The sequence below is a fragment of the Geotrypetes seraphini genome, chromosome 2 (assembly GCF_902459505.1).
Source record: "Geotrypetes seraphini chromosome 2, aGeoSer1.1, whole genome shotgun sequence".
NCBI lineage: Eukaryota > Metazoa > Chordata > Amphibia > Gymnophiona > Dermophiidae > Geotrypetes > Geotrypetes seraphini.
In genome coordinates this window covers 379679161-379692559 of record NC_047085.1, presented here as the reverse complement: position 1 = coordinate 379692559, position 13399 = coordinate 379679161, and the positions used below count along the sequence as shown (strand labels likewise).

General features: G+C 48.9%; 1 protein-coding gene across 1 annotated transcript in view; it reads left to right on the top strand.

Moving 5' to 3' along the window:
* SLC39A6 (solute carrier family 39 member 6) overlaps positions 1 to 13399 on the top strand; it is a 100648-nt gene that overhangs the window by 35084 nt on the left and 52165 nt on the right. The window contains exon 4 of the mRNA XM_033930654.1: positions 11189 to 11395. Within this exon, the coding sequence (XP_033786545.1) occupies positions 11189 to 11395 (207 nt within the window). The remainder of the gene's footprint in view (positions 1 to 11188; positions 11396 to 13399) is intronic.

The window sequence follows — 13399 nt, the reverse complement described above, 5'->3', positions numbered from 1 at the left end:
CAGCGACTTCAGTTCATCGGAGCAGTTCTCGACACCACTCTGATGAGGGCATTTCTCCCCTCTGACCGACACCGGACCCTGCTCCACCTCTGTCGTCAGGTGCTCCTTCATCAAACCATCCCAGCTCGACAGATGATGGTCCTCTTGGGCCACATGGCCTCGATGGTCCATGTACTTCCTCTGGCTCGACTCCACCTCAGGACACCTCAGTGGACTCTAGCCAACCAATGGTCACAGACCACGGATCCTCTTTCTCATCCCATCTCTGTGACATCGTCTCTTCAGCAATCTCTTCAATGGTGGTTGAACTCCTCCAATCTTTCCAGGGGTCTACTCTTCCATCTACCCCCTCACTCCATGATCATAACCACGGATGCCTCCCCCTATGCGTGGGGAGCTCACCTGGGAGATCTACGCACCCAGGGACTCTGGACCCCTCAGGAGCGTCAACATCACATCAATTTCCTGGAACTCAGAGCCATGTTCTATGCTCTCAAGGCCTTCCAGCACCTTCTCTACCCTCAGATTCTTCTCCTGTGCACAGACAATCAAGTCGCCATGTACTACATAAACAAGCAAGGCGGCACCGGATCTCGCCTCCTCTGTCAGGAGGCCATCCGAATCTGGACCTGGGCCACGGCCCAAAGTCTCTTTCTCAAGGCTGTATATATCCAGGGCGAACAGAACTCCCTGGCCGACAATCTCAGCCGCATCCTTCAACCTCACGAGTGGACTCTGGACCCTCCAACACTCCGCTCCATCTTTGCTCGCTGGGGCACTCCGCAGGTGGACCTCTTTGCAGCTCCTCACAACCATCAACTGCCCCAGTTCTGTTCCAGACTCTTCTCTCCTCATCGTCTGACCCCAGACGCATTCCTGCTCGACTGGACGGATCGGTTCCTCTATGCCTTTCCTCCTCTACCTCTGATGTTGCGGACATTATCCAAACTCCGAAGGGACAGGGCCACCATGATTCTCATCACTCCTCGGTGGCCTCGCCAACACTGGTTCTCCCTCCTGCTTCAGCTCAGCTCCAGGGAGCCCATTCCTCTTCCTGTGTTTCCTACTCTACTTACGCAGCAGCATCAGTCTCTACTACATCCCAATCTGTCTTCGCTCCACCTGACAGCTTGGTTTCTCTCGGGCTAACCTCTCCAGAGAATCTGTCTCAGCCCGTCCGTCGCATTTTGGATGCCTCTAGGACAGTGGTTCCCAACCCTGTCCTGGAGGAACACCAGGCCAATTGGGTTTTCAGGCTAGCCCTAATGAATATGCATGAAGCAAATTTGCATGCCTATCACTTCCATCATATGCAAATCTCTCTCATGCATATTCATTAGGGCTAGCCTGAAAACCCGATTGGCCTGGTGTGCCTCCAGGACAGGGTTGGGAATCACTGCTCTAGGAAACCGGCCACCCTCCAATGTTACCATCAGAAGTGGACCAGGTTCTCCTCTTGGTGTCTACTGCATCATCACGATCCCACCTCTTTGGCGGTGGAAACTGTACTGGACTATTTGCTTTCCCTGTCCGACGTTGGCCTCAAGTCTACCTCAATCAGAGTCCACCTTAGTGCCATCACTGCGTTTCATGAGCCTATCCTCGGAAAACCTCTCACGGCTCATCCACTTATTTCCCGGTTCATGAGAGGCCTCTTCAATGTCAAACCACCCCTGAAGCCCCCTCCTGTCGTCTGGGACCTGAATGTGGTTTTATCAGCCCTCATGAAACCTCCTTTTGAGCCTCTTGCCACAACTTCGCTCAAACTTCTAATATGGAAGGTGCTTTTCCTCATTGCCATCACCTCTGCCAGGAGGGTTAGTGAGATGCATGCACTGGTCGCCGATCCACCATTCACTGTTTTTCACCATGACAAGGTGGTTCTGCGTACCCATCCTAAATTCCTTCCCAAGGTGGTCTCGGCTTTTCACCTCAACCAGTCCATTGTGTTGCCTGTCTTTTTCCCTAAACCCCATTCTCACCCTGGGGAACAGGCGTTGCACACGCTGGATTGTAAGCGTGCCCTTGCATACTACCTTGACTGTACCAGGGCTCACCGCTCGTTCCCTCAGCTCTTTCTGACTTTCAATCCTAACCGTCTAGGTCGTCCTGTCTCTAAACGGACGCTTTCCAACTGGCTTGCTGCCTGTATTGCGTTCTGTTATGCTCGGGCCGGTCTCTCACTGGAAGGTGCTGTCACGGCCCACAGGGTCAGAGCTATGGCTGCTTCTGTGGCTTTCCTCCGTTCCACGCCCATCGAGGAAATCTGCAAGGCTGCCACTTGGTCCTCAGTTCACACGTTCACTACTCACTACTGTCTGGATGCCTTCTCCAGATGGGATGGACACTTCGGCCAATCTGTGTTGCAAAATTTATTTTCCTAATGGCCAACCATTCCTCCTCCCTGTCTGTTAGCTTGGAGGTCACCCATGCATTAAGAATATGCTGCCTGCTTGTCCTGGGATAAAGCACAGTTACTTACTGTAACAGGTGTTATCCAGGAACAGCAGGCAGATATTCTTACGTCCCACCCTCCTCCCCGGGTTGGCTTCTTTAGCTGGCTTATCCTAACTGGGGACCACGCTCTCCTCCATCGGGCGGGAAGGCACTCGCGCATGCGCGGTGCGGCCAACTAGAACTTTCTAGTTAAAAAGGTCCGTACTGGGGCTCCGTCGGTGACGTCACCCATGCGTTAAGAATATCTGCCTGCTGTCCCTGGATAACACCTGTTACGGTAAGTAACTGTGTTTTATTGTTATCATCAGTGTATGCAGTTGTATTTTATATCGTTGTCCATGTCTAATCAGGTTGATTTATGCTTTGCTGTATGTATTATATTTTGACATGATTAATCTCATTTTTTTTCTCATGTGTTATATGTATGGGGTTTGTCAGTTTAGCATTTTTTTTTTTTTTTTTCAGATTTTAGTAATTCCTTAAGATTTTTATATTAGTTTGGCTGTTCATTTTAGCAAATCAAGTCTTTTGGTTGTTTGTTTTTTTTAACAGAAAAACATAAATGTCTCCAGCATAGGATATACACAAACATCGCATTCTTTCTGTGTAATTCAGGGGAACTTTGATTAATTATTTTAATTGTATGGCTGTGGATAAGTTCATTATAATGTAGGTCATAGGTTTGTGTACCACTTATTGCTCCCACCAATTTTTTTATTTTAGTGTCTTTTGGACTTTCATTAAACTGACATTTATATATTGATAATAGTTTTGTAATCTTTATCTTATGCGAGTCTGTAAACAAAGTACATTTCCCCTAAAGTATTTTTCCCTAGCAACAGCAGCAGATGAATCCAGAGACCAATGGGATAGCCCACATCTACCAGCAGGCGGAGATAGAGAAACTGATTAACAGGTTGTCCTATTGGCTGGCACTCCTCCTGTTTATCCAGTATTCTCTATCTCCCAGCAGGAAAAGGTCACTATTCAACTAGCTCCTGAATTCTGGCTGTGACTGGAACTTTATTTTCTCCTGTTGAGGTTTCTCTTCAGTGAGCTGGCAATGCTATTTCTCCTGTTGAGATTTTCTCTTCAGTGAGACAGGGGTGTCCGTCTGAACGGTGCCAGCTTTAGGGGTTACACCTGGGCCCCCCAGGTCCCTGCCTCACCCTCCCTCCAGTGATAGAGGGTCTGATTGGGTCTCAGTTTTTTTCTTCTTTCCCTTCTCTGTAGAAAAAAAAAAAAAGAGACCACAGTTCCTCCATTCTGCTCGGTTACTGCTGATCAACCAGCTTTAACTAGCTTCAACCGGCCCTAACAAGAAGCTTGTGAGCAGTGCTCCCTCTAAGCGGGCGGGTGTTGTGAGCAAAATTTTTTTCGCTGTGCGCTAAAAATATCTGGCGCCAGCAAGTTATGAGCCAACTCGCCCGATTCTCCTCTCGCCGCCCTGCCCGCCGTGCGCTGTGACGTGAAACTTGTGCGCTGGATGTAATATTTTGTGCGCCAGCGCACGCCAGCGCAGCTTAGAGGGAACACTGCAAGTTGTGAGTATGTCTGTTTGAACTTCAGGTTCTGTTTGGGAGTCTTAATAATGTGGGTTCGGTCAACGTATGTTTAAGGCATGGATATTTTATTGAGGCTAAGTTTTATGAGTAGAAATCCGTGGAGGGAGCCAGGACTTCCCGCCCTTTGCATGCACGCGCTTGGTTTCCTTGTTTGTTACAGCGCGGCAGTAGCGGTGCAATTTCATGCTCGCACTTGTTCTCATTGTTGGGTTTCAGTTCAGCAGTAGTACTGTTTATTCTGAGGCTCTCTTTCATCGGTGTTTGTCACGGCCATGTGCAGCTGATTGTGCAGGTGCCGGTTTATAGCAGCATGAGATGGGACATGTTTTTTTCAGCGCTGTGGGCCGTTCTGGTTATTCCCTGAGTCTGATTTTATTTCTATGCAAGCCGCAGCAGGATAAATTTTGCGGGGCTTGAATCCGACTATGTTTCTAGGAGCGTTGATGCAGCGGCCACGTGTTAATGAGAATCAGGCGTGCGCTTGGGTCTCCGGCGATGGCGCTGCAGCAACGGTAGTTTGTTTCCAGCTGACTTTGGTCAGGATATGCCGGGGCTTCTCTCCTTTCCGGTTCAGACAAGTTGTATGTGTTTCACCAGCTTTGGGACAAGCTTGGGCAGCTTTATATGTCTGTGTTACTTTTTCATGCCACCTGACTGGAAAAATTTCTGGGGAGAACACTGCTGTGTTCATGTGCTGAGTGGAATTAAATTATCTTTAAACACAGCAAGGTTACAGACTTTTTAGCATAAGCATCCAGTGAATTTTTTTTGTGTGTGTGTGGTCAAAATTTTTGTTTTTTTAGTTATATAGTGCAAAGTAGAGGTGCCTTCATCAGAATTAGATAACAAAGTTGTATATATAAATTTTGTTATCTAGTTCTGTTGAAGGCAGCCTGTAATCCTGTAATTGGGGAATCTCATCTGTAAAGATTTGATACCTTTGTCATCAGAGAGAACTTGGTTCCTTCCTGTAGCAGACGTTCTCTGACATTAGGATACAAGTCTCTACATACTGTCCACCACCTCTTGGAATGGATTTTTCCCCCTCATACTTAATACTTTTTCAAAGACTGAGGAGGTCCTGTGCAATGCAGCAAAGCAAGAAGTTAAGAAGTTGCATGCATGCACGCACAGTAAGGTCTTTAAAAGGCTTCCAGCACTTTAATTGGCTTTACTCCACTCTTTCATTTGAGTAAACAACACTTGTCACCTCCCCCCGCTTCTTGTCTTCTAACTTCTCTTTTTGAAATCGTCTGTGTCCTGCTCCAAGCCCTAAAATCGCTGGGAATCGTAGTTTCAATAGTAAAAACGATGTTATCCCAGGACAAGCAGGCAGATATTCTCACATGTGGGTGACGTCATCCACGGAGCCCCGACGCGGACAGCTTTTCAAGCAAACTTGATTGAAGATTTCAAGTTTGCTAGTGCTGCACCACGCATGTGTGTGCCTTCCTGATCCACTAGAGGGCGCATACCCTCCTCATGCTCCTCAGTTCTTAGTTTTCCACTGAGCCAGAAAGCCCTGTCTCTCTTCTCTGCGTTCTTCTAAGTGCCTTTCTGGCACCACGGCTTCTTTATTTTGTTAGGGAGTCGCTGTGCGTTTGTTAATTGATCGTGTATTTTCTTTGTTTCAAAAAAAAAAAAAAGGACTTTTTATTGTGTTTCTGCTGGTTCCATCGGCAGGCCCTTCTTGGGCCTCAGCCATGCTGCTAGGCCTCATTTTGCTGCAGCTGTATTTTCTTCTTCCCTGGCCTCTCTCTGGGCTCACCTCGTGTGAGCAGAATGGCCGGGACCCTTTTTCCTTCGTTGGAATCGGACTGAGTAGCTTCGATCCCCGGTAAGTTTTTCTTTCTTTCTTTCTTCTAGGTGTGTTACCTTGGTAACGCCACCGGCTGAGTCTCAGGCATTCCAGGCATCGAGTGCAATCGTGCCCGCCTCTACGAGACCTTCGATGCGTGCCTCCTTTCATGGGAATACTCATCTCGAGGTTGCCCTTTATGGAGCGTACTGCTGCACCTTTATTACCAGTTTCATTGGTACGGTGCCGATTTCTGAACCTCGACGGACTTCGGTGTGCCTCGACGTCGACTGGGGCTTCGTGCCTCGACGTCGACTGAGGCTTCGTACGTCGGCTGAGGCTTCGTGCCTCGACGTCGGCTGAGGCTTCGTGCCTCGACGTCTCCTGGGGCTTCGTGCCTCGACGTCCCTGAGGTTTCGTGCCTCGACGTCGGCTGAGGCTTCGTGCCTCGACGTCGGCTGAGGCTTCGTGCCTCGACGTCGGCTGGGGCTTCGTGCCTCGACGTCGACTGGGGCTTCGTGCCTCGACGTCGACTGGGGCTTCGTGCCTCGACGTCGACTGGGGCGTCGTGCCTCGACGTCGACTGGGGCGTCGTGCCTCGACGTCGACTGGGGCGTCGTGCCTCGACGTCGACTGGGGCGTCGTGCCTCGACTGGGGCTTGGTGTCACGATGTCGACGGATGCTTTGTACCTTTGACGTCGGCTGAGCCGTGTGCTCCGCGTCGCCTGATGCTTGTGCTTCGACTGAGGCTGGGGGCCTCATCGTCGGCTGGAGCTCTGTGCCTCATCGTCGACCGAGGCTTCGTGACTCGCCGTTGACTGGAGCTTTGTGACTTGACGTCGCTTGGGGCTTTGTGCCCTTTGGTTGACTGTGGCCTTGTGTCTCGAAGTCGACTGTGGCTTGGTGCCGCAACGTTGCTAGGGGCTTTATACCTCGGCATCGGCTGAGGCTTTGGGCCTCGGCGTCGACTGCGGGTTTGCGCCCCGGTTTCGACAGGGGCTTCGTGCCTCGACTTCATCTGTGGCTCTGTGCCTCGGCGTCTCCGGCTCCTATTCGAGAGGGTTCCCCGTTTTCTCTTCGGTTCATTCCGGGCAGCCGTGACGGATTCTTGTAGTGCGGAGTTTGGTTTCCTGGAGGAGACTCTCTCCCTGCTCCGGCTCTATTGCTCCCGCCATGCGTCATCTCGCTTGGCGCAGAGTGTGGCTGAGGATCCGAACCTCCAGGATCGTCTCGCCACTTTTACTTGCGTGAGTACTGCGTTTCTTGAGGCCTCTCTTGCGGAGGCCACTAACCGCCTTTCAGAACGCGACCGGTCCTTCGCCTGTCGGGGACGCCTTCAGCTGAATCCCTTCTGCCTTGGTGGTTTGGACACCTTCTCCGGAGGGGCCCTCCGGATACCTTTCTTGTGTTATCTCGGCCTCCTTCGCAGCAGCCGCAATAGCTGCAGCAGCGCCGGGTTATGGTCCAGCCGCCGGCTTCGGCGACTCCTGGCCGTCTTTTTGACTATTCTTGCATAGCCTCCGGGCTGCTCTCTTTCTGGGGATTCCTCCCCTCCCTTCGGGAGGGGTGTCACCGTGTCTACGCACTGGGAGTATAGCCTCGCCTCTGTCGGTTGGGCGTTCCCATCCTCCCATCTGCGTCTGGTCCTGGCCCTTCGTGACCTGCACTAGTTTCTAGTCTGGGAGCGGTTCAGACTCTGTCCGCCCCAGTCTCGGGAGTCCGTCGGGGCGGACCTGGACCCAGTTTGTCTGCGCTCCTTCTTGTCTTGGCCTCAGGGGGAGGGCCTTGTTTGTTTATACCGGACGATGGCCCCTCTGTCCTCGGTCCGCCTCCAGTCTTTTCTGCCTCTGCCTCGGCAGGCCGCCTGTCTGCGCCTGAGTCAGCTGGTGTCTCAGCGGTCTTTGGCCTCGGCCGAGCTGATGCTTTGGGATCATGGGTCTCCACGGTTCATGTCCCGATGTTCGCCTGGTTTCCTCTTCGTGTTCCCCGCTGGACCCGAGCATCTCAGTGATGGCAGGATCGGGATCCCGCTTCCCAGCGCTTTTGTGGTGCGCTGGTTTCGTTGGTGGGCCACCTCTTCGTATCCCTGCATCAGAAGGTTCTGCCGATGGACTCCTCGGCTTAGGGGCGCAACACAACGGCCTTCGGACTCGGGGTCTTTGGTCGGGTGCGGACCGTCGCAGCCGCATCAATCTGCGGAAGCTCCGGGCCATTTACAATGCCGTGGTGGATTTTCGTTATTGGTTGCTGGATTGCGGGGTCCTGGTGCGTCCCGACATCCCGGTGGCGATGTATTCTGTGACCAAGCCAGGGTGTACAGGTTCCCTGTTACTTTGCAGGGAAGCCCTTCGTCATTGGAGGGGGAGTTACACCACTACTTCTTTCTTTGGGCGGTGTATTTCCGGGGCGAGCAGCATTGTCTGGTGGACACGTTGAGTCGCCCTTTTCGGCCGCATGAATGGTCGCTCCATTCTCAGACTCTGCGGCATGTGGTTGTTTGGTGGGGAACCCCACAAGTAGTTCTGTTCGCTTTGCCTCTCACTCACTGGTTGCCTCGATATTGCTCGAGGATGTTCTCCCGGGTTCGCATCGAGGTGGATGCTTTCCTTCTCGATTAGATGGGCAGGTTCCTCTATGTGTTCCCTCCCTTTACTCTGATTCTCAGGTCTTTGATACACCTCCTGTCGGTCTGCGCCACCATGATCTTGATGGCTCCTCTGTGGCCCTGGCAGCTGTGGTTCTCCCTGCTCCTCCAGCATGTCAGGGAGCCTCTGTTCCTACCTATGCTCCCTTCTCTGCTGTCTCAGTGTTGAGGTTTCTGTTGCATTCCAATCTGCAGTCTCTACACTTATCAGCTTAGTTCCTCGCAACGTGCCTCCCTTCTTCTGTTTCTCTCAAGTCGGTGGGGGTGTTTTCGAGGCCTCTCGAAAGATCTCCACTCGGCAATGCTATTCCCAGAAATGGTCCTGATTTACTGCGTGGTGTGCTGAGCACCGTATGGATCCGCTCTCTGCCTCCTTGCCTTCAGTGCTGGTTTATCTGTTTCACTTGTCTCGGTCTGGTCTCAAATCGACATCAATTCGAGCCCACCTCTGTGCTTTTGCTGCCTTTCATCGGCCGCTTGATGGGACGCTGCTCTCCGTCCATCCGACGGTTTCCCGCTTTATGAGGGATCTCTTCAATGTACATCCTCCGCTCAAAGCCCCTCCGGTGGTTTGGGATCTTTGTGTGGTCCTGACTCAATTGGTGATACCTCCATTTGATTCCATTGATAAAGCTCTTTTGAATTACTTCACCTGGCAGGTGGTATTCCTGGTTGCTCTCACGTCTGCTCGCAGAGTCAGTGAGCTGCAAGCTCTGGTTGCGGACCCGTCTTTTCCTGTATTTCTTCATGACACGGTGGTCCTGCGTACTCAACCCCAGTTCTTGCCCAAGGTGGTTTCGGACTTTCCTCTCATTCATTCCATTGTTCTTCTGGTCTCTTTTCCGAAGCCCCACTCACCTCCTGGCGAGGTGGCGCTTTACACACTTGACTGTAAGAGGGCGTTGGCTTTTTATCTTCAACTCACTCAGTCTCCTCAGACAGTTCCTCAGTTGTTTTTGTCCCTCGGCCCTAATCGGTTAGGACGCCCAGTTTCCAAGCGCAACTTGTCCAACTGGTTGGCTGCTTGTATTTCCTTTTGCTACGCTCAGGCTGGTCTCGCGCTGCATGGTCGAGTCGCGGGACATAAGTCCGAGCGATGGCGGCTTCTGTAGCTTTCCTCAGGTCGACACCTATCGAGGAGATTTGCAAGGCTGCCACTTGGTCTTTGGTTCATACTTTCACCTCCCACTACAGCCTGGATACTCTGTCCAGGAGCGACGGCCGGTTGGGCCAGTCGGTTTTGCGTAATCTGTTTTCTTGAATTGCCAACTTCCCTCCGTCCCTTTTTTGGTTAGCTTGGAGGTCACCCACATGTGAGAATATGCTGCCTGCTTGTCCTGGGATAAAGCACAGTTACTTACCGTAACAGGTGTTATCCAGGGACAGCAGGCAGATATTCTCACAACCCGCCCGCCTCCCCGAGGTTGGCTTCTTTGCTAGCTATCTGAACTGAGGAGCATGAGGAGGGTATGCGCCCTCTAGTGGATCAGGAAGGCACACACATGCGTGGTGCAGCACTAGCAAACTTGAAATCTTCAATCAAGTTTGCTTGAAAAGCTGTCCGCGTCGGGGCTCCGTGGATGACGTCACCCACATGTGAGAATATCTGCCTGCTGTCCCTGGATAACACCTGTTACGGTAAGTAACTGTGCTTTTTCACAAAACCGCAAATAACATATAAAAAGTTATTTACAGTTTTTCAGTATTTGCATCTGTGGTCCGCCCTCATCCCCCGCGAATACAGAGGGAGACGTGTAGTCTGTTTTTTGTTGCACTCAGTTGTTTTTTTACCCTTGCTTTTCAACTTTGACATGGGTGAACTGAAAAGCTGAAAGAGATGCTAATCTCTCTCATAGTAAGAGTGAAGTTTTCCCTGACTTCAGTAGCAGGGAAGCATAACCCAACTAGTCTGGGCTGATTTGACATTACGAAAGGAAATCAAATAGATACAGTAAAACCTTGGTTTGCGAGCATACTTGTAATTCAAAACACTTGTATATCAAAGCAAATTTCCCCATAACAAATAATGGAAACTCAGACGATTCATTCCACAACCCAAATACTTTAATACAAAATACTGTACTTTACAGAACAGTCACTACACTCCTGCAACGTCACAGAGAAGAACCATCGTCTCAGTTGTAATTACGTGACGTGCGTATACTGTACATACTTGCACTGCAAGACCTTGCTCATTTATCAAGTTAAAATTTAATAAAACATTTTGCTCGTCTTGCAAAACAACTCGCACACTAAGTTACTTGTGATCCAAGGTTTTACTGTGCACTTAAATTTCACCATATACCTTTTAATGTTCAAAACATGTTTAAGTGGAAAAGCTCACTTTTCTGAATGTGCAAGGTCTTTCTATGTAAATGAAAGAATTATGATTTCTGTTGCAGAAAATTTTAAGCAAAGTACTTAAACCCCATTGTACTTACTAGCCATGACCATTCTTGAGCAGTAAATAGTAAAACATAAAACACAACCAGACTAATATGAATCCCAAATCTATTAATGGCTACAGGTTGTCTGTAAATATCACATTTACTGGTTACTAAAGTGAACCCCACCTTTCTAAAAACAGCATCCAAGTTCAGGTTTGCAGTGGTGTAGAAAGTGAGTATTTGTTTTTATAGATTTTACGGGCATTGCAGTGTTTGTAGTAAATTCTATAAAGCAATTTTTTAGGATTCTCTCTTTTTTATGTTTTTTCCTTTTAGTCCCATGCAAGAAATCACCATCACCATGATACAACACTCTTTGAAAAGGAAGAGACAAAAGTTGACTTTCATTTTATGGGTGGCCATAAAAATGGTCCTCTGGATGCCACATGGAAGGGCTTGACTGCTCTTGGAGGTCTTTATTTCATGTTTCTGGTTGAACATTTAATCACGTTGGTCAAACAGTATAAGGATAAGAAGCAGAAGGTAGGAACAGTTCCTCTGTATATAAAGTATGCAATGTGATGTTATCTAGAGTAAAGAAAAACTTTTAATGGGCATGGCCAGAAGTCCATTTTTGGGGGTCCTAAGGGATGCCAGGTATTCTTTCCTACTTTGCTGTTGCTGCAACCACCACAACCACATTAAACTATATCTTTACTGGCAGTGATTCCAAGCTGTTCCAGCCGAACAGCTGTGCAAGTCCTGCCTGGCCCCCTTTGGCTGCCAATGTTAGTACTCCTGTGCATGCTCAGTTCGCAACTTAATATGATTACATATCTTCAAAAACCTAGAATTCAATGAGTTAGTATTTAGCAAAGCATTAATAGAAAGGGCTGGTATGATCTTGATCAGAGCTAATAAAAACAATCTGTATGATCAGATGCTAATAAGAATGTAATGTAGATAATTCCTAGCAACAGCCCCCTTAATCTTAATATAAGATCCTAGTGGTCTAGTGATAAATCTGGAGCAGGAGCAATCCCCACTCGTTCTGCCCATGCTGTCTCTAGTTACTGCAATCAATAGCAGCAATCTCATGAGACTGCCGCTGCAAGTCATGGCATCCATTATGACTGCGGAGATGGCATTGGTAGGAATGCATGGGGATAGCTCCTGCCCTGACTGCCAGGGCACTAGACTACCAGGGTGGTACAGGGGGTGGAGCTCCTCTTTTTGGAGGGAGGAAGAGGTAAACCCTTTTTGTTTCTTGGCAGGCACTACAGGGGAGAACACCATGGGGGGAAACTCAAAATCCAAGATGCAATTTTTTATGATTGTCTCCCCCCCCCCTCTTTTCCTCTCCTAAGTAGATGATACCAAATTATATAATTTGTATGCGATACGTTTTTCTCTGGAAGAATTTTTAAAGCTTAAAGAAAAGAATTAAAAATATCAAAATGCTAGTGTACAGTGCTGCAATAATTGTTGGGGTTTTTTAACTGTTGAATAAGCATCACACTAAAGAAAAGAGCCTGTATGTGTCGCAAGGAAATGGCTGAAAACTGTAGTGCATTTTGGTTGGTTTGTATATCTTTGCTGCTTCAAAAATATATTACACTTCTCTCTCAATATTCGTGGGGGTTAAGGGCAGAGCCGGCCCGCGAATATAAAAAAACCCCACGAATAATATTCCAGCCGGGTCTGACCCCGCCTTCCCCCCAGAATCCCAGACCTTACCTTAAGCCTCTGAGACTCCTCGGAACCATACCTGGTGGTCTAGCGGGCTTTCGGGGCAGGAGTGATCGTCTTATGCTCCTGCTGCGTGCAGATCACTCATAGGAAATGGCTGCCATGAGCTTCGTCGTAATCTCAAGAGACTATGGGAGCTCACGGCAGCCATTTCCTATGAGTGATCTGCAGGGGGTAGGAGCGTAGGAAGATCACTCCTGCCCCAAAAGCCCGCTAGATCACCAGGTAAGGTTCTGGGGAGTCTCAGAGGGCTTAAAAATAGCCCAAAAAATTAAAATAGATGTAAAAAACAAAATTGCGAATAACCGAATCCGAGGATACTGAAACCACGGATTCGGAGGGAGAAGTGTACTTATTCTACTTTAGCATGATACTTTTATTAATGCTAAAATTTTCTTTGGTTGAATTCATTAAGGCTGAACACTTCGCTATTTTATTATGTAATTATCTTCATAATTTAGTGCTTAATTTGCAGTGCAAAAGCAGTAACAGACTAATTGGTAAAGATAATTGGCCCATGTGGTTGGTTCAGTTATTCTTGCGCATGTTACAAGGGATTTATTTTAGTTATCCTAGGACAAGCAGACAGCATATTCTCAGATATGGGTGATGTCATCCACGGAGCCTGGTATGGACAGTTTGACAAGTGAAGTGTCGCTTTAAGTTGAAAAACTTTGCGACTGCCCACACCACGCATGCGCAAGTGCCTTCCCGCCCGACACCAGCTTGTAGCCCTTAGTTTATTTTCCACAGAGCCCGTAGTGAACTCAATAAGAAAAGGACACACCATATAAAATC